The sequence below is a fragment of the Stegastes partitus genome, unplaced genomic scaffold (genome assembly GCF_000690725.1).
Source record: "Stegastes partitus isolate 25-593 unplaced genomic scaffold, Stegastes_partitus-1.0.2 Scaffold763, whole genome shotgun sequence".
NCBI classification, from domain to species: domain Eukaryota; kingdom Metazoa; phylum Chordata; class Actinopteri; family Pomacentridae; genus Stegastes; species Stegastes partitus.
The window spans coordinates 40,307-54,858 of record NW_007578494.1 but is presented as its reverse complement, the minus strand read 5'-3'; the positions used below and the strand labels follow the sequence as shown (position 1 = coordinate 54,858).

Here is a 14,552-nt window from a genome sequence, read left to right as displayed (position 1 = left end):
AGGCTTTGAGGCACCAGCCCTCCAGTGGCACACCTGTTTTGCGTCCGGGAATCATGGGAGGGTTCAGGGCTCAGGTGTCCACCAGTGGCAGCCATTTCCCCATTGCCAACAGGGAATTTGTAACAAGATCCTTATGCCAACTTTACAGAGTTACATACAGGTTTACTCCTGAACTGCCACCACACGACTCCCAAAAATATGTTCCTATGCACGTAAACAGCGTTCTCAACTATGTTTTGATGGAAACTTTTGATTGTGATACATCACAAGTACATTTTTAAAAAATCATCATATTTGTCATATGGCTTCACTGTCACTCTTTATCAGCCAACCAACCAGCTAACCCTATTTTTTTTTTTAAGTTATTTTTTTGGCCTTTGTTGGATAGCACTGTCAGAGAGAGACAGGAAAGTAGGGGAGAAGGACATGTGGGAAAGGGCCATGAGCAGGATTCGAACTCATGACCTCCACATTGGGACTGTAGCCCTGCACATGGGACGCCAGCTTAACCAGGTGAGCTATAGCGGCGCCCCCCAGCTAACCCTATTTATCAGCTAGCGCAGGACTCATCACTGTGGTAACCAAGAAATTAGACGACAAGCTTCAAATATGTTGTCAAAAGGTTGCACTTTGAGCCAAACTGTGACATTATCTCCTGAATGTAACTATGAAGTGTTAGTGTCTAATTTTAACCAAACTGCAAAGGAAAAGCAAAATTTAACCACAAGTGAAAACAAAGCTTTACTGTGGTTTTGTTGACCCTCCATCCACCCTGTTCTCCTCAGAGACTTTTTGTCTTCACAGTTGTGTCACCAGGCTTCCTGCTTTGCAGAAGCTGCAAAATTTTGGTGCCTAATCTTAACCAAACTGCAAAGGAAAAAATAAACTACGAGTGAAAACAAAACAGATTTGTTTTGTTGATAGTTATCTAAGAACGTAATTTGTGGCCAACAGGGCTTCACCACAGTCATGCAGGACGTGCTTACTTTCACCTACAACCTAGATTTGTCTATAAACAGTTTCTCTGCTTCAAAAAAACATGCTGCACATAAAGAGAAAACTAGAATTACTGCCTCGTGATTTTATGCTTTTGCCACTTAGTCAAGTTGTAGTTTACATCCACGTCTTTCCAGAATTGACCTTAAATCTTTTGGGTACAAAATGTCCTCGTGTGATCATTTTATCCTATTAGACATTTAGTATTAGCTCTTGAATGTTTAAGTTATGACCAAAACTGTGTTTGTTGAGGTCACAGTAACCTTTGACCACTAAACTCTAATCAGTTTATCACTGAGTCTAAGTGGATGTTTGTGCAACATCTGATATATTTCCCGAAGGAATGAAACCTGGACCAGAAACAAGGCGGACACATTTATCTCACTGATATCAGCAAGTCTGTTTACTGTTCACCCTCCTCACTCTGTATTAGAGCAGTATTAAGTTTCTGCCGCTGCAAACAGAACATCAGATGGCTGAAATACAGGAAGGCTTTTATTGTGAAGTGCAAAGGTTAATCTGATCAGTATCAACGGTTATCATTCATCTAAAATGCAACTACAAAGAGGAGAGCAGCCATTGAGGGAATTTTTTATCTGTTTTAAATGTTACAGGGAGCAGCATATGAAGCACAAGTCACAGTGCTGCTGCTGAATGAAGAGCTGCACATTTTCATCAGTTTTTATTTGCTCGGATGTTGTGTAAAAAACTACTGACACCGTACACAGTTCCAGTTTTCATTATTATTTGATCTGAATATCTCAGTTTCTTAGTCTCAGCTTTCTCATTTGGTCTAAGCTCCAGTCCAAACGTTCAAGATTCATTCATTCATTCATTCATTCATTCATTCATTCATTCATTCATTCAGCAGAGCCACAGTTCTCCCTCTGGCCTGCATGAGTAAAGGAAACCTGTCTTAAGGAGAGGAAAACATTTGATCGTCTCTCTGTGTTGATCAGTGTGACAGAAGTCCAGATGGCTGTAAGCAGGTTAATACGTTTCAAACCCAGTTAAACCTCTAAATGGAAAAAGCTGGAAAAGGTGACACATGTTTGGACCATCTGTTCCCAGGGTTGGCAGTTTGATTCCTGCATGTTCTGGATAAGCGTCCACTGGTGAAGCGACTGAAAAATCCTTCATTACTGCGGAGTCGTCCAAGAATTAAAGCAAAAAATGCTTCTTTTGACAGAGAAACTTTTGACTTGGACTCGAATCATCAATTTGATGACTTTTGGTTCGATTCACAGCTCAGCTCGTGACTTCACTTGGACTTTGACGTCCTCTCTGACATTATAGTCAATCGACCGACAACGAACGCAAGCCAACCAGGTTGCACAAGCAGGAGGGGAAAGGTGCATCTGGCAGCGCACACCGGCAGCTTTATCACATCCAGACATTAAAACGTTCACGTAAACAGAGCTCTAATGTTTATATTTCGATGTTTAAATTACAAATTTCCCTGCTAGCAGATCAGCTGTAAATAGTATGCGAACAGAGACCCCCGCCACCAATCTTAATCTTGATTAATCTCAACCCCGAGGCTGTTCTTTGAAATTTCCACCTGAAAAAACATCCCCGAATTCAGCCCGTAACTGCTGCACAACCGTGAGGCCAAAATGAACAACCTCAGGCTCTATGGATAAGAGACACTGGGGAGAATTTTGAAATACAATAAGTTTCGTTATCCTTATCAAAATGCCAGATTGAGATCTGAAAAAAAAAAAAAGGAATGAAATGGACGAACTAGAGAGCAAATGACAGCCTTATATAACTGACTCCGATGATGCCGATGATGTTGAACATGTTTCTGTAAATTCTCAACTACAAATCTACCAGATTTAATGCAACAGAAATGACGGGCAGCAAACGTTACATCCATTTAAATCCAAGCAGCACCACACCGTCTGTTCAGTTAATGCACCGCACTCGGTAGCCCCCTAATAAAAGTGGTTGGTTATATTTTAATAACAGATACAGTCTGGTTCTGGTACAATGTTATAAATGGTTAACTGAGCTTCACTTATGAGGAAAGCAAAACTACAACAATAAATAGTTTTCTGGATGGATATCTTTGCCCTCCCAGCAAAAACAATAATCGTCTATACACATGCGAACGAAAAAAATAACGACAAACGCTCTAACAGGCATGCAGGGCCTGTTAGGGAAAATATTCTTTAATTTAATTGTCCCTGCACACTTGAAACTGCAGATACTGTGAACCAAGCACTATTTGGAGACACAGAGGTTTTTCCTGGTGAATTGGTGCAGCAATGTCAAGTTTAGGAGTGAACTTGTTTTACTGCGAGATTTTAAAAAAACAGTATAAAGTTTCCACTGTTGTTGTTTCAGGCAAATGTTCAAAGCAACAATGAGCATGCATGAATAGAGGTGTGACATCAGCATCTCCCAAACTCTGTTTTACATGTCCACATGATCACATATAAACCAGTTATTATATACTTTATCCATCTATCCATCATCTATACACCACTTAATCCTATCCTAGCTGATTTAGGGTGAAGGCAGGTTCACCTGGACAGGTCACCAGTCTATCACAGGGCTACACTTAGAGACAGACAACCAAGCACACTCACATTCACACCTACGGACAATTTAGAATCACCAATTAACCTCAACATGTTTTTGGACTGTGTGGGAGGAAGCCGGAGAACCCGGAGAGAACCCACGCTGCACGGGGGGCACGTGTAAACTCCACGCAGAAAGATCCTGGGTGTCCTCACCGGGACGCGAACTGGCGACCTTCTTGCTGCGAGGCAACGGTGCTAACCACCGAGCCACCGTGCAGCCCATTATTTACTTTAGATAAATAAAAAACCCTCAGTTTGAGTGACCTAAAACAATGCTCGTGTGGATGATGACGATAATTCTGCTGCCACTCAACACAACTACTTTTCCTGCTCCTCAATCAACAAAAAACACATTAAATTGTACAACTCTTGGTACAGATGTTAAAATCTGAAAACAAATGGATTAAATAACAGACTTGAAACTCGGTTTGGATTTTGGATTTGGGTATGAAAGTAATAAATGTGAATTTTCTGTTCTGTTGCTCCATATTTAAATTTTCAAATGCCAATAATTGGGGAATGAAAACTCTCCAGAAACATTTGGGCATTGTCGTTTGAAGAGCAGTTTGCTTAAAAATGCAAGATGGCAATGCTCTGAGTGTCTGCAAGTCCATGTAGCTCCTTAGGTGCAAGCTTTTGTGAGTGTTTTAAAAGTGTTTTTAGTGGTTTTGTTTACTTGCAATGATGTTTGACAAAAGCTGCAAAATATAAAGCATTTTTGGCTGCAGCAATCACAAAAAAGAAAATTCTTCCGTTCTCTTGAATTTACCCGTTGGGGATGAATAAAGTATCTATCTATCTATCTATCTATCTATCTATCTATCTATCTATCTAGCTGAATAAACTACGATGTTTTCAAGGCGTGTGCAGTCAGTATTTGACAGTTACTCAGTGTTTGTCACAGTCCATCCAGACAGAACCGGCCGTACTCACCATGCATTTGTTGGGTTTTTCTCCAGAGTGGACCCTCATGTGGATGAGCAGCTTGTAGCGAGCGTTGAAGGGTTTGTGGCGTCGCACACAGCCGGCCCAGAAACACGCAAACTCCTCCCCTTTCCTCTGGTCGATGTGCACCTTCTCGATGTGCCTCACCAGCTCCTCCTGGCTGCTGTAGGCGGCGCTGCAGTCGATCCAATGACACGGCTGCTCCTGCTGGTCCAGCGCCAGGTCCGGTCCCACGGGTCCGTTAAGCCTCGGGGACTGAAGGGGCGACGGCGTGTTGTCCTGACCCTCGTAACCCTGAAGGGGTTGGCCTAAATGGAACAGCTCCCCCTGCTGGGTGTTTAGAAACGGTTCCCTTTTACACGGCAGGAAATCATCTGCAGGCTCTTGTTTTATGGATCGATACTCGTCCTGCAGCTTCTGTTGCTGCTGAGACGGTTTGTTGTCGGCATCGGAAAGGGATAAACAAGAGGTGAAGAGCAAAGATGAGGAGGACGAGGACATGGAGGACGGTGGAGAGCCAAAAGACGGAGACGTGGCGCAGCTGGTGAGCATGTAGGAGATGGGAATGGATGGCTGAGGGTAGCAGCTGAACCTCTGGCTGCTGTTTTTGGGGTCTTTGCTGGCAAAGTCCTCAGCAGTCTTTTCTAAGTGGGATCCAGCTGCTTTACAGCTGAGCAGGGAGCTGAGGTCTCGTCCCAGCGAGGACAAGGACAGCGACGTCCTCGGCAGCAGGCACAGGCCTCCCGAGTGGATGGACGGCTGGCAGAATCCACCGGAGGACAGCGGCGCCTGGAGCTCCTCGGCATCCTCGAACACACTCCCAAACCCAGGAAGAGTCAGCTGCACATCTGGAGGTCCGAGGTCAGGGGGCCACATGGCGGCCCCCGCTGGCTGGCTCCCACCAGGAGATCCCTTCAGTCAAATCGTCGATCTCTTGGAGCGACTTTAAGAACCCATTGGGGGTAAAACCGTCCACAGCATCTTTCAGTACTCAGCAGTAATCGAGTTAGATTGATGCGCTGCTGCTGGCATCTTCTGCAATCTGTCGTTTGTTCCAAACTGCTGCCTGGTCAATCATCACTCGCGCGCTGTGGGAGGCAGAAACAAGAACCAAATGAGTCATTGTGAGAGACGAAAAAAATCACACAAAGCACTTTCTGAAACAACTCATCAAAAAAAACAACAACTCTGTAGGATCTGAAGCTTTGAAACAACAGGCTTCATGCACCTGTAGAGGAAAGAAGAACTCATGTGTACCTGATGTTAATTCTGATTCATAAGCAGCACTTTATTGTTGTAGGTAGTTTTAACAACTTTATATACGGTTCAGTAGTTTAGTCCAGTGGTTCAACATAGGGGTTGGGCCCCTCCAGAGGGGCACAAGATAAATCTGAGGGGATGTGAAATAACTAATAAGGTAGGAATGAAGAAAAGCAAAGTCATCTAGAGGGCTGTATTACGAAGCAAGATTAGTGGGTTATCAGGTATGTTCAGTTTAAAGTCAGAGTTTTCAGTGTCACAAAGGTGGCTCTCTTTTTACCTGCTAGATCTCCATGGTAACTGATGCTGTGGAGCTAACCTGGTCGGGAGCAGGTAATGTTCAGAGTTTCAGATTTAAATCAGCTGCAAGAAGCGTCTCCCTTTAACCAAATCGTTTACCGACTATTATATGTGAGCAATACAGATTCTCAGCTGAAGGAATATCTGCAAACATGCTGAGCATCATGGCGGAGAGACGGAGCGCTCTGACGGGGTGGAAGTGGCCGGAACACACAGGCAGTACTTAGCTGCTGATGCCTGTTTAGGTTGGCGGTCACAGTTCTGCTGCCACCATCAGTGGAGGTGGTGGGGGGTGTGCTGGTTGTGGGCGAATGTATATCCCGATACCACCACAACGACTGAACATTCGGATATTTGGATGTTCAGGTCCAGCCCTACTGTAGTTCTCACGTTGCCATGGGAACCTGACATCTGTTAAGTTGGCGATGCAGAAATCACATAAATATGTTTTTATGTCTGGCTCTGATTTGCTGTCAGGTCCGTTTATTCTGCTGGTACTGTAGCTGATAGAACACAGATCAGAGAATGGATCATTCTGCTGGTATGTATTACAGAGAATATTCAATCAATAACACTGATTTTACTTTGATTTAGCCAAAAATTAAAGTGATGTCCTGCATTCAACAATTTCCCTGGGGTTTGCACCAAAGGGATCAATAAAGTTCTATTCTATTCTATTCTATTCTATTATGGGACAGTGTCAGACCTAAATGTGATTCAATTCAAAATCATGTTTAAATGTATGAAGTTTAAAGTTTAACTTTAACGTGCAGCTGTCAGTTGGAAATAAGCATCGGTAAAATATTCTACATTAACATGTTTAACAGTTTCCTACCAGCATTCCTGTCTTGCACCAATTGCAGGAGCAGCGCTTTTTACCGTTATATATTTTTTTAATATATTCCTCATTGTTCTCTATAAAAAAACAGCGTGTTGAGTGAAGCAGCTGCACACGATCGGTTCATATTGTGCAGAAGAAGAGTCACCTGAAGCGTTAAACGTCCCTTTTTTATGTGAACCCGCACAGAGTCTGAAGCAGAAAGCCTGAGTTGACAAAGAAAGTTGAAAACCACCTTTGTGATACCCGTCATCTCTGACTGGGGCTTTCGGGTTTGTTGAGCCGGCTTACACAAAGAAAGCCCGGCTATGTCCAACTTGTACACCCTGCTGGTAAAACTTCTAATGACTCATTAACATCGAAAGTGTGTCAAGGGATCCTAATTCCTTTTTTTTAACAAGCTAAAGGTTGGGAACTTCATACTTTTTATGTCACGGTAGGCAGGTGTTTTAGAATGTTGCATGCAAAATCTCAATCTGCACAATGACTTTACCTGTGGAGTAGAAAGTTTAATACATTTGCTTGAAATTTGACCCTCTGAGCCCCAAGTGTTTTCTCTGCATTTTTTTTTTCTCCTTTTACATGTTAACTCACTGAGGGCTCATGTTTCACTGTAGTATGAAGTCCTGCACCCATGACTAGAGGTAGAGGGAACTCGTACATTTTCTGTGCAGTATGACACAGTTATAATGTCATAAATCATAAATAAGAAAAAAAATGACAGTTGAATTTTTAAAAATTCTTTTATAAAAACTGAAAAAAGAATGGAATAAACATGTACAACATCTTTTATAATGCCAATCCTGGAAAAATCATTACTCTGTGTGTTATAGATATTTCACTACTGACATTATTTATTTGTTTCTATGCATATTTCTTATCTGCTCTGTTTAAACGCAGCCTGCAGTTCAGAAGTTCCTGAATTTTCTTCATGTTACTGTTGGTCGCTGCTCAGTTATTTATAGCTTCTCATTTATGCTGAGTGCAGATTTTGTTATTATTCTACCAAATCTGGCCACCAGAAATAAACCATTTCTGGTGATTTATTATTTGAGGCATGTTGAATAAGGTTATTTTGAGGAAGTATCCTGATTTGAACTGCTTGTCATACATTATCAAATCAAGGACTGTTGGACTATTCTTTCTGTTTTTACAGCCTGGTAAATAGTGTAATTTTAGCAGTTTTTAAAAGATAACATACCTTTTAAACTCTTTTTGGGGTTCAGAAAACTAACAGATTTAAAGTGCAATGCAGCATAAAATCGAATAACTGCAGTAAAAAATACCTCCTTGTAAATTCACACCTCTCACACTGACAAAAAGGATCAAAATCGACCCAGCAGAACCAGAACGACTGTCTGTTCTGACGTTTAAACTTGTGGTCTTCGGACCCAGCAGACTCCAGTGAAAGATTTTCCCACAGCTCCCTCAAAAGGCTTTACACAAAACAGATTTCAGTGTGCGGAACTGATGGATTTGTCCCTTACAGAAAGCGCTTAGCACATCGGCTAAACTGAGTCAAGATTTATTGCGGTGTTGTGACGCCACGACTCAGCTGGTGTGACAGCTCCCATATAAACCCCCCTCCCCCCCAAAATGTGCCCCTCCGTGAACCTCGTTTCCACTCTGGGTTCAATCACTGACAACAAATGGACCAAGGTGAACGGCAGAGGAGTTTACGGACGGAGTGAAACCCAAACAAACACGGAGTCCGACCCCCGTGTCAGCAGGCTTCAGTCAAACACGTCCGAGTGCGACGCTGCAGCGAGTGTATATTTGGTTTCCTCTGAGCTGCTGTGACAGTCGGGTCTGATTCATCGCTGCAGGCGCTGAGGCCACCATGCAGCAAACAGCCGGGCGCTGTGTGGCAGCCGATCGCCTGGAACCTGGTCCAGATGCTTGTTAACAGAGGAAGAGTAATGGACCACATCGCTCCGCTCGCTACTGATGCAACACAGGGAGGCTGGAAAATGGAGGACGCTCCCCTCCTCTCACCAACACCCCTGTCACACATACAGTAGCTCCACTGTGCAAAAAGTCCTCAACTGTTTATTGGACTTGACTTCCACAGCATTCTGCCAGATATTGATGATCTAATCTACGGCAGGATCCTCGCCACGTGCAATTAGTCATAGGAAAGATTCAATGCTGATGGTTATTTTACAAGCCAGCAACCGACGCAGCTAACAGGATGAGTAAGTTCACTTCTGCAGTTATATTAGCTGACGAAGGAGTCACTAAGTGTAGGTTCATGCCCATAGTTTCCTGGTATAGTCTGGTTTACAGTTTTATGATTCTTCCCGTAAATCGCTGGAAGTTCCCCCCACCAGAGCCGTGTAGCGGACCAGTCATGGGAACTGTGGTTGAGTCTTAATTAGAGAGGCTGCGACGTGTCTGTGTGTCGACGAGCTGAGCCGGATTAATGATACCAGGGAAGCTCGAGTGGTTTGCTATGTTTGAAGTATGATAATTGCAACCTAGTACCTGTTGGCTTTGAGAGCTAAAACCAATATTAGAGTTTCGAGGGCAAACAGAACATCAGAACAATCAAAGACGGAAAAAGTTCATAATCTCAGATCGTGTGAACTTCCACTCGGCCGTAAATATAGCAGAAATCCAACAGCAAATATGGAAAAACAGGCTTATTTTTCACAGTTCCTGTTCACAAACCACTTTGGTCCGAATCCAGAAAGACGAGTCAGACAGTAAAACTAAGAAAAGTGTCCCCACAAAGCCTCAACTGAGCCAGAGGACTTTATAAAATAGCAGCCTCATCTCATGTGGTGTCTTTTAAAGACTCACTTGCTGAGGTTAGCTAAACACAGCTGTGGCATTTCAGGACAAGCAAATGTGTACTTGTCTCAACAATAAGCACTTTGGTTCTTGAACTACAAACTTTTTATTTTTTGTGCTTTTTATTTTGGCTGAAATGTGGGAAAATACTCTCATTGAAATGAGAAATGTTCGGATTCTTAATCTTATTCTTCCTCAATTATACTTAATGGAGTTTTTGAAGTGTCAGAGATTAAATAAATTTACATAAATGCAGTTGAATATTAATCTTGTTTTTCTAAGGTATATCAGTATAAATGATATCTTTATAAATAAACCAATATACAGCTTTACATTGTTTTGCGTGGTAAAATAATGTCGCTATTGCAACAGACAGTTCAACCTTCAGAAAGTGCACCTGAAGCTCATTTATCTGTAAAAATCTGCACATTTTTTTTACTTCTTGTGACGAGAATTGAATGTTTATTGGTGGAAGCTGACTGTGTCACCTGCCACCTGCAATAACCAACATTTTACGGTAATCAAAGTCGTCGTCACCCAAATCTGCATTGTTTTAGTGTCATCCTTTTGAAAACATGTAAACTCAGCGATCTCATCAATCAGGCAGCTGCTTCAGTCCAAAGGCTGTGAAAAACCCACACAACCCACCGAGCACCAAACCGCAGACGCAGCATTAGCAACCAGCTGCTCAACACAGCCGAGCAATTAGTCAGTCTCTCAGGAATTTTCTTTCTTTTGATTGTTGCAGCCAAAAAAATGCCTGATTTTGCAGCAGCTTTTGTCACAATTTCTGTTTCATCTCGCAAAGTTTTATGTGTTTTTTTGGCATCAAATTGCATAAACTGCCAAAACTTCAATTGTAGCAGCAGCATTACAAGCATTAAAAAAACATAAACACACAGACTACCAGTGATGAAAGAGAAAAAGTAAATAGTAGCTTTTGGTTCCAGCTGTGAGTCTTCAGTCTACCTAAAAATAAACCTTTGATTAAAAATAGCGGCTAAACACAGTAGACTGCATTCATGTGTGGAGCTTTACATCCACCTTGCAGAGTGCATTGTTTGCAGACATATCAACAACATTTGCGTTATTTTTAGTCATTTTTGTTTTTGAAATTTCCGTTCACTGTTCGTGGTCCGAATAAGTACAAATGCTTTGTTGATTTGGCCATTTTATGTGGAAATGATGTGTTCATTTAAGCATAAAAACTGGACATTCATACAAATTGTGCACAGTTGTCTTTGAACTGCTTCAATTTCTATGATTGTAAAATCATAAAATCCTGGAGGGACAGATTAGTTGCTCAAGAGCGAGTCATCTGGTGCTGGTGGAAACCAAAAACTGAGCTAAAAGGTGAGGAAATATCAGACATAGATTCATCAATTGGATATTAACACCACTCCTAGCATATGAATGCTAACGCTGGTTAGCCTTTTGCTAACTGACCACATAACCCATGTTTTATGTTGACGACAATCATTTGTGGAACTTTAAATTCATTTTACGCACTGTTTGCAAAATTTCACAACATTCGGTCACATGGGACTTGTTTACTGTGCTCATCTGATGTCATTCAATGTGTCATGTTCCAAATACACATGAGTGCTTTCTTTATTTTGGCTAATACTTGTAGAAAAGCTGCAGTAATTTAAAAAAACATTTACAGATCTTTTATTAAATATTCCAGTTTTCCTTAATTTACACTAAACTTTGCAGAATCACAAAATCCTGGAGGGACTGACTAGTAGTTATATATTAGTATGTAGGTAGATATTTGGTGCTGGTGGAGAACAAAAACAGAGCAAAAAAGAGGTAATATTGGATATAAATTCATCAGGTTCATATTAACACAACTTCAAATAAATGGTAATGCTTCTTTGCGCCTGTAGGGCAAACCACAGGCTGTTTTATGTAGGCTACATTTTTTTAACAATCCATCATGTATGTGCATTGTTTGCAACATTCTGTCAGTAATTTTTGATGCTCATCTTCCCTGCCGTGTGCACTGCGATTACGTCATGATACATCATGTTCCAAATATAAACTTGATCTGACCACTTCTTGAAGTAGAACCTGCAGTGTTGTTATAAAACTGAAAGCTCTTGCAAATACTGCACAGTTTTTCTTCACTTTGCTTTCATTTCTATGTTCCCATAACTACTGATTAGAAGCCAAATGGCCAGATATTTGGTGCTGGTGGAGACCAAAAATGAGCTAAAAGATACAGAAATGATCATCAACAAAAGTCCAAATGAATGCTAACATTGCTTTGCATCTTGAGTCCATGCTGTAGGTCAGCTTTGTCGCTAAGACCATGAGTTAGTGTTGTGTTATAAGTTGGCTACGCTGTCCTCAGGTAGCCAAAACAACACCGAAATAATGCACTTTTAATGCTAGATGCCTTCAGGTTTGGCAGCTAAACTGGTTAACTAAGACAAGCCCTTTATTGTGGCCCAAAGCACATGCCTGTTTTAGAAATAAATCTAATAAAAGCTTTTGGGATGTTTTAATGTTGACGGTTGAGAGGCGTTAAGAAACATTTAACATGCTAAAAAGTTTAGTTTGGTTGTTTAAAAGAGCCACTAAAGGAAATAAACATTAATAAACTCTTTCATGCATTTTGCACATGCTTTATGTTTCGTATTTGTACATTCACTATGTGCATTAGTGTCGTGATTTTGGACGGTTGCTGTCATATCAAACCAAAGTAACATCACTGAGCCATATGGAATTAGCATCATGCATTTCAAGCTACATCTGAAATCTGATTTGCAACCCTGACAATGATTTTTATTACATTTATACATAAATTATGTGAGATGTTATGAGCTTGAGAGGGAAAATACGCGTTGTAAATCAGATTTCTGGGTAGAAATCCCCGTAGGTGCAGCGTATTTCAGGTTAAGACAATATATTTGCAAGAGAACAAAATCTCATAAATGTAGCTGGCTCTGCATTAAAGAAAACATGAGAACTACGTCACTAGTTTCACAACTGTCGCTTGTGTTTCTATAAGACACATGAGAGACCTGTATCCCAGTAACGGAGAGAGTTGGCTGGAGGGTGAAAGTTTACACTTCTCTGAATAATTTGTGCCTCAGGTCCTTCGCTTTCAAAATACTTTAATCCTGTGAAACCAATTTTGTGGGCTTGTGGTGCGCCAATAAATCATCATTTACTCTATTTTCAGGTCATTAACCTTTGTTTGTCCAGAGCAAATTGAATGAGGACTCTTGTGCTGCTCTAACAGCCACCTGCTTCACATTCTTACACATTCACACCTTCCAAACTCACCACTTATTTGTACCAGTGGCTGCAATGAAGCTTCAGATCTGCTTTATAACTTGTATAATTTCCACAGCTGTGTGTTATTGCACAGTTTTCTGGAAAAACAAACCTACAGATTTAGGCAACTGCTCGCCTCTGTGCAATGTCCAGATCTACACAAAGCTTCTCAAAATACCAAATTTTTCTAATAAACTGATGAAGAGGCGAACCACCAACCATCTTTTGATGAGCTTTCCACAAAATCCACACATAGAAATCCATTCCTTATTCATACCCAGCTGATATTTTAGCACATATACAGTTAATGAGCAAAAGTTTGCATACTTTTATACGGACAAGTGGTCAAAGATACAACCAGAAACTTGTACACAGCAAACAAAAGCACTTAGTTCAGGTGAAAATGGCCAAAAGATGGTTAACCAACTGTTAGCATTGCTGTATGTATATTTTTGAACCTTTAGATCTTTAATAAATCCATAAAAGAGCCAAAATGCACAACTGTTTTATCGTGACAAAGACGCATGAGTATCAATGATTCAGTCATGGAAAATTTAGCGTTCTAATAGTCACTGGAAACTCAAGACTACCATGATATAAATGGTCTTTACTAGTGTATTACAAATATATTGTATTAGCTTTGGTTAATGTTTATGACCTGAAGTGACAAACACATACTCACCTCTCAAAAAACTAACATAAGGGATCCTCCACAAATTGTCGGATGAATCAATGAAGCTCCACCTGAGATGTTACGTTCACAAACTCCGATTCTGAACCTCGCTATGTTGTTGACATTTTACTTGTGTTCCCTCACATAGTAAACGCATTTAATTTACTGGACATCTGACAGATTAATGCATCGTCAACATCCACAGCTGCTGCTCCACATCGATTCAACACACATTATTCTCACTGTGCTGCTGTTGCTACAGGAAATGATGAGAACAGATGAGTTTTCAGAAGTTCTGCAACACTCCCGGGTTTGTCTGATAACTACCTTTAAAAAGATAATTTCTGTACTGTCTTTACTTGTCCAGTGCTAAAGGAACAGCTGAGAGCTATAGTTTGCATAACCTTTACTGTAGAGACGGGAGAAAAATACAAGGTACAAGGAAATGTTTCCCAGAAGAACCTATTTTTGCTTTTTCTGCCAATCTGACTGTTAAAGAACATGCAGAAGACATGAAGTGCTGTATATGCAGTAATAAATAATAACTGAGCAAAATGTTCTGGTCCTGCTCTGTTTTCACTGTAAAAATCTCCCATCGCTGTCAAGACTGGCTGAGCTGAGAAACAGGAGGACCATGAGGTGGAGCCTCCTGAAACATTTATTTATACTGAGGGAAGCTGCTGACCGGACGCTGCCGAGCGGCACAAAGAGCCACACTGTTGTGATTAGAGGTGAACGATACCCTTTTCCTCCAAAACCGAGTAGTAAGTAATTCACAGGACTCAGATCTTTCAGACAGATCTTCTTGCTGTTCGTCATTATGAAGCGTGAACTTAAACACTAACTGAACCAACTCACATCCTCCAGTCTGGAT

At 41.2% G+C, this 14,552-nt stretch overlaps 1 protein-coding gene across 1 annotated transcript in view; it reads right to left on the bottom strand.

Moving 5' to 3' along the window:
* glis1a (GLIS family zinc finger 1a) overlaps positions 1 to 14,552 on the bottom strand; it is a 63,414-nt gene that overhangs the window by 30,531 nt on the left and 18,331 nt on the right. The window contains exon 2 of the mRNA XM_008291793.1: positions 4,518 to 5,617. Within this exon, the coding sequence (XP_008290015.1) occupies positions 4,518 to 5,405 (888 nt within the window). The 5' untranslated portion in view covers positions 5,406 to 5,617. The remainder of the gene's footprint in view (positions 1 to 4,517; positions 5,618 to 14,552) is intronic.